Here is a 12963-nt window from a genome sequence, read left to right as displayed (position 1 = left end):
GTGGGGTTGTTAACCAATGTCATAAAACAGCATGTGTGTTACTGTTACATGAGAAACTATCTGTTCTGTAAGCCTTCACCTGAAGTACAATAAAATACTTAAAAAAAAAAAATGTAGATTCCCTTCCAGTGTCTTTTTAGATGGAAAACTTGAGTGCCTAGTAGAAGTAAACAAAGATTTATAAGGTGTGACTATAAAATAATGGAAATGATCTTTTTAAGTTCTGCCATAAGAGTCAACCTTTAGTTAAATGATTATACATGATAAATGCCATGTTGTTGTTAGGTGCTGACAAGTCGGTTCCAACTCATAGCGACCCTATGTACAACAGTATGAAACTCTGCCCAGTCCTGTGCCATCCTCACAATCGTTGTTATGTTTGAGCCCATTGTTGCAGCCACTGTGTCAATCCATCTCATTGAGGGTCTTCCTCTTTTTCACTAACCCTCTACTTTACCAAGCATGATGTCCTTCTCTAGGGACTTGACCCCTCCTAATAGCATGTCCAAAGTATGTGAGACATAGTGTTGCCATCCTTCCTTCTAAGGAGCATTCTGATTGTATTTCTTCCAATGCCATAGAAATGATCTAATTGGCTACTATTTTTTCTTACTGCTTTAGATACTTACATGATTGTTGTTGTTGTTTAGTAGATCAACCGAAAAACCAAACTCATTGTCGTCAAGTCGATTCCAACTCACAGCGACCCTATAGGACAGAGTAGAACTGCCCCATAGGGTTTCCAAGGAGCAGCTGGTGAATTCAAACTGCCGACCTTTCGGTTAGCAGCCAAGCTCTTAACCACTGCACCACCAGGGCTCCTTAGTAGATAGTGCTTCAATTTAATAAGCATTTATTGACTACCCAGTTCTCTGCTAGGAACGGTGGATAAGATAAAGGATCAAAGGCACTAGGAGATAGTCCCTATCCTTAGATCCTTGACAAGTATAGGGATATGTGTCTTATGTGCTCAAAAGAATTAGAACAGAGATAAGTTCCTTTCTCATCTCTCTGGAAGGATGGAATTCTAGTGCTAAGTGCTAAGGTAACATACTTCTCACCATCTGAGAGTTGAGTACTTGAACCATGCTCTTTCTCAACACTGAAGGCTTGTCCTTAGTGAACTTCGTTTGAGCTGCATGAAGATTTACTACATGAAAATACACTTGCTGTAGAGGAATTTTTTTTTTAATATAATATCCATTATACTTTTGAGTCTGTTTTATGTTAAGTCCCCTGTGAGAAGGTTTGCTTCTTTAGGGGGAGGTGGGAGACTATGTTTTTTGCCTTGTAAGAATAAGAGCTGTATTACTGCAAACTGTATTACATTGGCCACCAGAAAACTCAGAGCTCTTCAACTATATCAACTGTGATATCAATTGTGATAACATTAATGTCTTTGTGAGGCGTAATGGCTGCATCTGTGTTTTGTTTTATCCTTTTTGACCTGAAATTCTGATCTACTTTTATTTTTCCTAACCCTGTTTTTATTCCTGCCTTATCATTTTGTTGCAGGTATTTCTGGCAAGTTAGCTCAGAATCTTAGGAAATGGTGATCATGTGTGAATAAATAAACAAAATAAAATAAGAGGAACTAATAACGGAAGTACGGAGCCCTGGTGGCACAGTGGTTAAGCGCTAACCGGAAGGTCGTTAATTTGAACCCACAAGCTGCTCCATGGGAAAAAGATGTGGCAGTCTGCTTCTGTAAACATTACAGCCTTGGAAACCCTATAAAGCAGCTCTACTCTGTTCTATAGGGTCACTATGAGTCGGAATCGACTGGACGGCAATGGGTTTAATAATGGAGGTGTGATTTGTTTCATCGGTTATATGAGGGAAAAATTGAAAACTTTTTTTTTTTTTTTTTAAGGAAATAGAAAATCACCTTGATAAGGACACAGAAGGCTACGACGTGGTGCTGGATGCCATCGACACCATGCAGCGGGTGGCCTGGCACATCAATGACATGAAGCGGAAGCATGAGCATGCAGTCCGCTTACAGGTGAGCCCACGGAATGTTGCTGTGTCCTCAATTGTCTCCACTTGACGTCGAGTTGATTCCGACTCATGGTGATCCCGTGTGTGTCAGAGTAAAATTGTGCTCCATAGGGTTTTCAGTGGCTGACTTTTCAGAAGTAGATCTCTTGGCCTGTCTTCCGAGGCACCTCCAGGTGGACTCAAACTGCCCACCTATTGGATGGTTGGCAGCCGAGCATGTTAATCGTGTACACCACCTAGAGACTCCATCCAGAGACTAGGAAGTGAGAACATCAAGGGAAAGATGCCTGTCTGAGCAGGTCACATACTAGCCTCTTTAACTGAGCTTTTGAAAAACATATGATGATGATGTCAGCCATGGCACAGACATTGTTAAGCACAGAAATAAGTCATCAGCAACTCACTAATGAACGTGATTCATTTCTGTTAACCCTTAAGTGACAGCATCTGTCAACGTGACCCCTGTCATAGATCGTTAGAAGCCGTTCTTGAGGCTTTGCAGATGCACCACCGACTCCTCGGTGCCTTGGTTTCCCACCTCCTGTTTAATCACACATGACCTCCGTTCTCTCAGGAGATACAGAGTTTGCTTACTAACTGGAAGGGGCCAGACCTGACCAGCTACGGGGAGCTGGTGCTCGAGGGAACCTTCCGCATCCAGAGGGCCAAGAATGAGCGGACACTCTTCCTCTTTGACAAGCTGCTGCTCATCACAAAGAAGAGAGACGACACGTTTACGTACAAAGCCCACATCCTGGTATGTCTGAGCACTGGTCACAGACAAGGGCTTGAGGTGCCGGTTTGGTCTGCATCTCATCCTGTCCCTTCTCTCTGCAGTGCAGCAACCTGATGCTGGTGGAAGTGATCCCCAAGGAGCCACTCAGCTTCAGCGTCTTCCATTATAAGAACCCCAAGCTGCAGCATACCGTTCAGGTAACAGCAACATCCTCGCCTCTTTCCAGCTGATGAGCCCTGTGCACCGGGTGGCCTTTCAAAGTTTCCAAGCTTGTTAGAGGGCACAGGAGCATCTGTATCTTGTCAGGGTGGAGGGGTACATTGTCTGACTGTCCACATCTACTTCTGCTAGGCTAAATCCCAGCAAGACAAGCGCCTTTGGGTGTTGCATTTGAAGAGACTGATCCTGGAGAACCATGTGGCGAAGATTCCAGCGAAGGTAAAACCATGAAGCCAACAAATAGTAGCTGAAGGATTTCAAGTCCTAGGGAGGCAGCCTGACAGGAATGAGTGTTCATTTTCAAAATAAGGAAAGTGTAGAGAGAGGATATGTAAGGGATCAACTAAACCAGCTATTTATATTGAAAAGATGTCACAGGAATGGAAGACTGAGGAGATTTTGGGGTCTTTTTATTTTTAGTTTATTGGGCTTGAAAGAAAAAAAACAGTAAGGAAATGATTGTAAGAAATTTCTAGAGAACTAGTACAAAGGCAAGAAAGCTATTAGGATTATTCAAAGGTGTGCTAAGCACTTATTGTGAATAAAGGCGTGTTAGGTTCTGTGGGAACGCTAGGGAAACAGGACACATTCTCAGCTATCAAGGAATTTATAGAGAGTGAGCTAGCCATGTAAACATTTGCTGTTTGCTAGACATGATGAGGAACCCTGGTGGCGCGATGGGTAAGCATTCGGCTGCTAACCAAAAGGTTGGCAGTTTGAATCTACCAGCTGCTCCTTGGAAACCCTATGGGGCAGTTCTACTCTGACCTGTAGGGTTGCTGTGAGTCAGAATTGACTCAACGGCGACGGGTTTCAATGGGTAGACGCGATAAAATAATAGACATAAAGCCAAGTGTAGTAGAAGGATAAAGTGTTCCATTACCCTTGAGTGAGGAGGGGAAGGGACAGAACATATGAGGGAAAATGCCTCTTACCTCAGTCTAGAAGGATGAGCAATATTTCATTAAGTGGGGGAAAAAGAAAAGCAGGCTGAGGGAGCGGCATAAACAGGAAGGAAGAGATGTGGATAGGGGTTCTGGGTTCAGGTCACACGTATTGTGCCTATAGACTGAGGGCTCGATTCTCAGGAGATAGAACAGGAGGAGAGTCAGGGGAGAGGGAAAGAGTCATCTGCCTGTGAAAGGCTTTAAACATAGATACTAAGTGTTATCAGTCAGGATTCTTCAGAGAAACAGCCAGTAGGATCGATCTATCCATCTGTCTTTCTTCCTGTCTATCTGCCTATCCATACCCATACACACACACACACACACACACACACACACACACACACAGAGAAATTGATACTGATAGATTGATTTGATTGGTTGATTCTAAGGAATTGGCTCACGCAGTTGTGGGGGGCTGAAAAATCTTGAAATCTATAGATCAGGCAACAGGCTGGAAACTGTAGGATTGCTGTGTTGTAGTCTTGAGGCAGAATTCCCTCCTTCTTTGAGAAACCTCAGTTTTTGCTCTTAGAACTTTCAACTGATTGGATGAGGCCCACTCACATTAAAAACCAAAAAACCAAACCCGTTGCCGTCGAGTCAATTCCGACTCAGAGCAACTCTATAGGACAGAGTAGAACTGCCCCAGAGGATTTCCAGTGGGCACGTGGTGGATTCGAACTGCTGACCTTTTGAGTAGCAGCCTCAGCTCTTAGCTGTTGTGTCACCGGTGCTCTGCATTACGGAGAGTAGTCTGTTTTACTTAAAGTCAGCTGATTATAAATGTTAATCATGTCTAAATACCATCGTAGCAACATCTAGGCTAGCCTAGCCAAGTTGACACATAAAATTCACCATCACACTGAGGAATCTGGATCATATTGGTGCTGGGAAACTACTGAGGGCCTGGAGGAAGGGATGGCATGGTCTTTCCAGTGTTCTGAGAGTAACTTCGGGGACATTGGGACAAATAAGCAGGAGGGGTGATGGGAAGCAGAAGAAGAATTAGTAAGTCACCATGATAGTCCCACAAAGAGATGAGGAGCACAGCCATCAAGCCACAGAAACAGAGGAGGACAGAGGCAAACACATCTGGGAGGTGGTGGGTGCAGGAATTTGCCCAGTAGGTGGGTGAGGAAAGGGAGAGATAAGAGTCACAGATGAGTCAGGGGTTTGGGCCATGAGGATGGTGGTGCGTGTACCCAGACAGGCTGCAAAGGGGAAGAAACCGGTTAGATGGGAGCGAGGGAGAGGAGCAGAATCTCTCACGGTTCATGTCCCGGGTGGAGTCAGCTAGAGGTGGAAATTCAGGTTTGGAAGCTGAGGCTTTGGAGGCTGTCTTAATAAGGGCAGTAATTGAAACCCTAAGATTTGACAGGATGGCCCATAAAAATTTATAAAGGAAAGAAGAACCTTTTTGACTCTAAGTGATTGACAAGGGGGTGAGGGATTTGGTGAACAGCCATAGAAAGAGTGGCCGAGGAGATGGAAAGATCGCCGGACAAGGAAGGTGTTGTGGTAACAAAGGGAGGAGAGAAGCTCAAGGAGGAGGGCTGGGGAAACAGTCTCAAGTGCTGCAGAGGGCAGAGAAGAGTAACTCTGAAGACTATGAGATTTTTGCAGATGTTAGATTTGGCAATTACGAGATTAAAAAAGGGAGGGATCGCAGAGGGGTTGAAGAGAAAGGGGGTTATAAGAAGGAACAGACTGGGTGTAGACTTTTTTTTTTTTTTAACAAAGTTTAGAAAAGAAAAAAGGTGGTAGTTTGAGGAGAGACAACATCAAAGCAAGACTTTGTCAAGGTAAAGAATACTTGTGGACTGAAGGGAGACAGGAGATAGTAAAGATAAGAGGAGGGGTGTTTGCTGGAATGCGACCCCGGGGAGGTGGGAAGGAATGAGGTCAGAAGCACAAGCACAGGGGTTAGTCTTGTAAAGGGTTGGGACCATCTTCTCTTAGTTGAGAGGGAAGAGAGATGAGAGAACATAGAGAAACTTTGAGGCAGACTTCAGGAGGATTAAGGCTTGATTTCACTGAAGTAGGTGGTGATGTCACCTACAGCTGAGGGAAGCGAGGATGGAATTGGTGCCTGAGGGAAAGTGGAAAAGTTCTGAACAAAATTGCTAAAGAAAATGGATCAGGGCTTCACTGTGGGTGAGTAAAATAATGTGTGAAAGGCATCCAAGACCCAGCTGAAGCTGGACACCATGAATTAGTGTGATAGTGTATTTTAAAATCTGTGCTCAGCAACTTGGAGCTCTGGTGACATAAGGAGCCCTGGTGGCGTAGTAGTTAAGAACTTCGCTGCTAACCAAAAGGTTGATGGTTCGAATCCACCAGCCACTCCTTGGAAACCCTATGCAACAGTTCTACTCTGTCCTATAGGGTCACTATGAGTTGGAATCGACTCAGTGGCAACAAGTTTTCTTTTGGTTGTTGGTGCTTGGCAACTTAGAACTAGTGTTGAGGAACCATGGCACACTTGGGTTACCCAAGGTTGGGGATCGACAGAGCTGGTGCAGGGAAAGGTTAACAGGACATGGGAAGGTAGGGTGCTCATAGGTACATCACTGCAGTCATTGAGCATAATTTCCAGGCTGAGTAGAAAGTGAAACAGGTTGGGAAAATAGGGGTGGGTTGAAGTAATACTGGTGGTGATAAAGTAAGAGAACTTGTTCAGCAGGAGTTAAACTTGGAGAGTTGGAAATATAGACATCTGTCGTTAAGAAGGGACTTTTAGAGCCCTGCCTTAGAATAGTGCAATTCTAGGAGATCTTAAGGTTCTGTGGGTGGCTATGATTATATGTTGCTGCTCTGGAGTGGAGGAAAAGGTTTTTAGAGATAAAGTGGTCAAGGAGCTCAGGCCAGGGTGATGATGGATTATCCACGTGGCTAGTGAAATGGTCCGTGATGGGGTGGGGCGGAGTGAGGTAGAGCAGAAAATGGGATGATGATCATGAGAGAACTGAGTGGAAAACAAGAGCACTGAGATCTCCAAGAAAGGAGAGAGCCTGTTTTGCTCTCTATTTTGGAAAGCATTTGAAGCTTGTTCTCCCGGACTGTCAGTGAAGACTTTGTACTCAGGAAGTGAATGTGCATAGATGTGTGCTTTGATGTAAGCATGAGCTCATTTCATCAGGGCTTTGTGAGATGCACTGTATAGCTAGCTCATGCAAAGGGGTGGCTGTTTTCCTGGTGGTTAGTCGCTTGCTGGCCCTTGTGCCATGGAATGACCTTCTTAGCAATGGCCAAGTGTCTTTGACAGGCCCGACCTATTGTTTGCCTTCTTCTGAGAAAATCAAAATTGCTAAGGGGATTCTTAAAGGCAATTATAGACCATTGCAAAATAAGAATAGCTTACATACCTCTTTCTTCCTACAATAGGTACGTGCATTCTTGATTGTTTTTCCTTTACGTATTAAAATAGTTAATATAGTCACAATAGAATTGTTCCTTTTGCCCAGGTTGCTGATCCTTTTAGAATCCAAAAATTGTTTTTTCAGCTATAACTTATTGAGCACACATACCCTGTGCTAAGTACTTTATATTCTTAATTCACCCTCGGCAGAGCACCTTATGACAGGTCTTATTCTCCCTATTTAGGAGAAATGAAAACAGGCTCAGAGACGTTAGGTAAATTGCCTACATCTGTGTAATTCGTGCATGACAGGGTCAGAACTCAAACCCAGGTCTGCCTGGCTCCAAAGAGTGTCTTAACCAGTAGCAATGAAAACATACTTATTTATTATACTTTATCCACTGTAATGTTACAGTAATTATCTACTTTTTTTTTAAGCGGGATGATTAAGTTAAGGAGCCCTGGTGGCACAATGGTTAAGCACTCAGCCGCTTACTGAAAGGTCAAGAGTCAGCAGTTCAAACCCACCAGTGGCTCCGCAGGAGAAAAGACCTGGCAATCTGCTCCCATAAAGATTTCAGCTTAGGAAACCCTGTAGGGCAGTTCTGCTCTGTCCTGAGGGTCTCTGTGAGCTGGAGTCAATTCGACAGCACCCAACAACATTAAGTTGAACTTTTTACATTACTCCTCAAGACTATTTCTTAAAATTATTTTCTTAAGACTTTCAAAATATGTTTATTTCTCTGAAATAAAAGAAATGCAGAATAAGAAACTTTAAACATGAAAAAATTTAGGTCTAGTGATGTGAACACAGCTGTTGGAAATTCATTAGTTAAAAAAAAAAAAAAACCAGACCCATTGCCATCAAGCCGATTCCGATGTAGTGATCCTATAGGACAGGGTAGAACTGCCCCATAGGGTTTCCAAGGAGCTGCTGGTGGATTCAAACTGCTGATGTTTTGGTTAGCAGCCCAGCTCTTTAACCACTACTCCACCAGGGCTCCATTCATTATTTTGGTGCCTGTTAACTCCCTCTCATTCCTTTAATTCTGTGATTGGTCCATGACTGACATCTAGTGGAAAATGTGTGAGTAGTACTTTTTTTAAATTAAATGTCAAGACTAGGGGAAAAAAATACTGAGGTTCTTGAAGTCAGGTTTACGGAAAGCAGGGAACTTCTTGGAAACAGCCATATCACCTATTCATTTATGGTATATAAACTAAATGCTCGTCTGAATTAATTCAGCTGAGCTCTCTGTTACTAATCCTAGGACAGAGAGGGTTTTAAAAGTCAGAGAATAAAGGTGAAGATAAATTTGGAACCACTTTGCTTGCATTTTGTATGTTAACATGGTTCTGTAAGTGTTCTTCACAGAAATTGAGCTAACATTTGTGTTTCGGATTAATTTGAATTATTAATCTCATACTTTGGATGTAGGATAGATAAAAAATATAAGCATTTTGTTTTCTTAACATTAAGGTCACTGAATCAGTTTGTTTTTTCTTTTCTTTCTAAATTAAACATAATTGCCACTTAGCCTAAATATTTTTGCAGTGATATCACAGATTGCAACAAAATATGAATATAATTATTTTTAAAATGATTTTAGCATAGTATGTGTAAGTTCTATCACCTTTGAAAAACGAAAGTTACATTGAAGAGGCAAGAAAGGCTACCTAAACTATTTTTTTTTCTTCTTTGAATCCTCAGGCAAAATGATTAGGGCAATTAACTTATCTTTTCATATTCCTCCAAACATTGATAAGATATGGCAACAAGAACAACACAAAAGATGTCCCAAAGCATTAAACTTCAGAAGATTGGGGTTAGGGCAGGGGGAAGCAACTGTGTGTACAGAAAGCAAGGGTCAAGGTTTATCCTTCACAATCCCTCAGGGAGAGAGGATGTTAACTCACTTTGTTTGCATGCCTATCATTTGATCCTAATTAACAGCAACTCTGAAAGGAAGGTCGTATTGTCCCCGTTTTACAGTGGAGAAAACACATTCAGAAATATTCAAATATCTAGTTAAGTGGCAGAGATGGGATCCCAGCCTGTGCCTTCCAGCCCTCCTCCCACACTGCAGCTCTTTCTGGGAGGTTCTAGGGCATGCAGAAGAGATGGTAGGTTCAGGAGCACTGTGGAGAACAGAGAGAGTTTGCAATAACAATAACTGAGCGTTTAGAAGGAGGGAGGCAGTTAGAGGAAGCTTCCAGTAACCTTTTTGTGGTGAACACAAAACAGTTAAAAAGCCCCAGTGATACAGGGAGAGTTCGGGGGTGGGGGTGCAGATCCTAGACCCCATGACCCAAGCCTTTGGTTTAGTAGATCCGGGTTGGGGAGTAGGAATCTGCATTTTTTAATAATCTGCCCAATAAATGCTGATCATCAGCCAGGTTGTGAACCTCTGGCAAAGATGTCTTCTTTTCTTCTTTCCTTTCGTCTGTTTGTTTGCTTTTTTACTTTCTTTTTTGTGTACCTTTCTTTGTTTTTTTTTCTTCTCTTGAGCATCAATTATATGTCATCTACTGCCCACATGGGGGCACTCATCTGTTTGAATCCTACTGAACTGTGTGTTAATACCTGAAAGAAATATTGTTGTTTTTCAAGCTTTTAAAAATCCACTTATTCAAGTGAGATAAAATCTGTATCCAGAGTCCTGGTAGTTTAACTCTGCATCACGTCTGTGTTAGTACTAGTAGTTTAAAGGGAAGAAAAATGTAATTGCACCAATGGCTACCCTTTCTCTTTTTCAGGCCAAGCAAGCATTACTTGAAATGGATGCTGTTCGTAAGTTTTGATTTCTTAATACAACTTGAAAGTTCATTGTCCACTTGTACTTATAACATTTTCTACCTTAGAGTTTATAAAACCTTCAATTGTAAAAAAAAAAAAAAAAAAAAAAAAAAAACGCCCTCTATTTGCTGTTTTGGAGCCCTGGTGGCTCAGTGGTTAAGAGCTTGGCTTCTAACCAGAAGTTCAGCAGTTCAAATCCACCAGCCATTCCTTAGAAATCCTGTGGGGCAGTTCTACTCTGTCCTGTAGGGTTTCTATGAGTCGGAATCAATTCAACGGCAATGGCTTTGTTTTTTTTGTTTTGTTTTTTGTTGCTGTTGTTTTTTATTTTTTTCTTTTTTTGCTGTTTTAACAGAGCAGCAGATAGCATAATCTCTTCTTAACACGTCAGCTTGTTTCTACGTGGATTTCTACTGCTTTATCTGTGAGTCACTTGATGGCAGCCCACAGGCCTAGGTTTCTGTATCAACCAACAATGTAGGACATGATTTCAGGGTCACCCCCCCCGCTTCCCCCTCCCCCCACTGTCAGAACACAAGGCCCCCCAGTGCATCTCCCCTCCTCCCATCCCCTAAAAGTTCCAGGTTGCTTAGCTGCAAGGAAAACACCAACTAGATAGCCGTGGCTGTTCCTGACATTCTAAATTCTAAATTCACACCCACCCCATATATTCGATTGTATTTCTAGGCAGAGGATGAATACAAGTAATGTCCTTCCACTTAAGTAAGGCATTTTTCAACAGCACATCTCCCACTCTTGTTATCTTGCAGATTAAATAGAATAAACAGAGAAAACACTGGCTTTAAACACTCACATCCAGGTCTGCCAGAAGCTTATTCTTAAAACATTTCTATTTTTACTAAAACTTTCAAAATATCTTAACTTTCACCCCCAGCCTGCAAATTGTTAAAACACACAAACACACACACGTAGAAATATGAGCATCATTACCACCACCATCTTTATTTCAAGAGCACTAGGTGTGGCACAAACAGTTTGCACATCACTACTAGCCTAAAGATTGGCAATCTGAATCCACCTAGCAGTGCCGTGGAAGAAAGAGCTGGTGGTCTGCTTCTGTAAAGACTATAGCCAAGAAAACCCTATGGAACAGTTCTACTCTAACTCATAGGGTTGCCATGAGTCAGAATCAACTTTCCAGCAACAGGTTTGATTTGGTATGATTTGGTATGATTAGGTATGATTCCATACTTCATATCCAACAGATCCTGAGAAATCATGGCAGGTGATCCCTACCCAGGTGCTAGGCTGAGGCTAATTCCCGTCTTCTCTAAATCCCCATATTGTATTCCGAGGAAATGTCTTTAAGGTTGAGTTTTAAGAGCACTCGGAAGAGCAGGCCAGGCCATAGATGACAAAAAAAATACCAAACCCATTGCTGTAAAGTCGATTCTGACTCATAGCAACCCTACAGGGCAGAGTAGAACTGCCCCATAGGGTTTTCAAGGAGCAGCTGGTGGATTCAAACTGCCAACCTTTTGGTTAGCAGCCAAGCTCTTAATCGCTGCACCATCATGCACCATCAGGCCATGGATAGGTCTGTGCAAATTGGGAGAGAAGTCAGAGGAAGATGGGGGCCTGGAGAAGTCAGCTGTTGTCATGACTGCCTCAGTTCAACATTAGTTACTTATTCCCAGCTCTGGGCCAGCCCTTGACCATAAGGAATTATTTCAAGCCACTAATTGGTGCCACGTGCATCTCACCCAGGCCCAGGCCAGAGCAGCCCAGCCTGAGACAGTGACCTTATTTGCCCAGCTCTGGGTTTAGAGTTGGCTGAGTGTGAACAGGGCAAGCCAATTCTTTGGCCCAAGTGACTTCATTCATATAACTCTGCCTCTGACATTGGAGGAAAATATTGTGGTCTTCGTTGTTGTTAGGTGCCTTGAGATACATATTCAGCATCAATAATGAGAGTAGAGGGTCTATATCTATGTCTGATAAAAAAGAAAATAAATCAACAGATATCCAAAAGAAGTTGTGATAGTTTTCTGAGAAGTCAGAGAATGCCTAATTCTTGCTGGTGTGCGTGGTTATCTTCACAGATCACCCAGGCTTCTGTTACAGTCCCGAGGGAGAGTCGAAAGCTGTCTATGGTTCAAAAGAAGGTTCCACTCCATATCGGCTGAGAAGAAAATCTGGTGAGTAGGATGTTGTAATCAAAATTTAATAATTATGAGGGGCTAGTAATGGAGCTCTAGTGGCACAGTGGTTAAGAGCTACGGCTGCTAAAAAGATGGAAACAACTTAGGTGCCCGTTATCGGACGAATGGATAACCAAATTATGGTATGTCCACACAGTGGCATACTACAGAACGATAAAGAACAATGATGAAGCCGTGAAACATAACATGGAGGAAGCTGGCGGTCATTATGCTGAGTGAATTTAGTCAGTCACAGAAAGACAAATATTGTATAAGACCACTATTATGAGAACTCGAGAAAAGGTTTAAACAGAGAAGAAAACATTCTTTGATGGTTACGAGGGAGGGCGAGGGTTATTTACTAACTAGATAGTAGATAAGAATTAGGTGAAGGGAAGGACAGCACACACTACAGGGGAAGTCGGCACAACTGGACTAAACCAAAGCTACGAAGTTTCCTGAATACAAGTAAACACTTTGAGGGACAGAGTAGCAGGGGTAGGGGTCTGGAGACCGTGCTTTCAGGGGACATCTAGGTCAACTGACATATCAAAGCTTATTAAGAAAATGTTCTGCATCCTACTTTGGTGAGTGGCATCTGGGTCTTAAAAGCTTGCAAGCGGCCATCTAAGATGCATCAGTTGGTCCCAACCACGTGGAGTAAAGGAGAATGAAGAACACCAAAGACACAAGGAAAGTATTAGCCCAAGAGACAGAAAGGGCCACATAAACCAGAGACT

At 42.7% G+C, this 12963-nt stretch overlaps 1 protein-coding gene across 2 annotated transcripts in view; it reads left to right on the top strand.

Annotated features, from left to right (window-relative positions):
• PLEKHG1 (pleckstrin homology and RhoGEF domain containing G1) overlaps positions 1-12963 on the top strand; it is a 133930-nt gene that overhangs the window by 103936 nt on the left and 17031 nt on the right. For both annotated transcript variants that reach the window (XM_004368829.2, XM_023729125.1), the window contains 6 exons: positions 1874-2005; positions 2576-2758; positions 2839-2934; positions 3089-3175; positions 10022-10055; positions 12125-12220. In XM_004368829.2, coding sequence (XP_004368886.2) covers positions 1874-2005; positions 2576-2758; positions 2839-2934; positions 3089-3175; positions 10022-10055; positions 12125-12220 — 628 coding nt within the window. The remainder of the gene's footprint in view (positions 1-1873; positions 2006-2575; positions 2759-2838; positions 2935-3088; positions 3176-10021; positions 10056-12124; positions 12221-12963) is intronic.

This window comes from Trichechus manatus, unplaced genomic scaffold, assembly GCF_000243295.1.
Source record: "Trichechus manatus latirostris isolate Lorelei unplaced genomic scaffold, TriManLat1.0 scaffold00002, whole genome shotgun sequence".
Lineage (NCBI taxonomy): Eukaryota > Metazoa > Chordata > Mammalia > Sirenia > Trichechidae > Trichechus > Trichechus manatus.
Note: the sequence above shows the minus strand (reverse complement) of the source record. Positions and strands in the feature narration are given on the sequence as shown.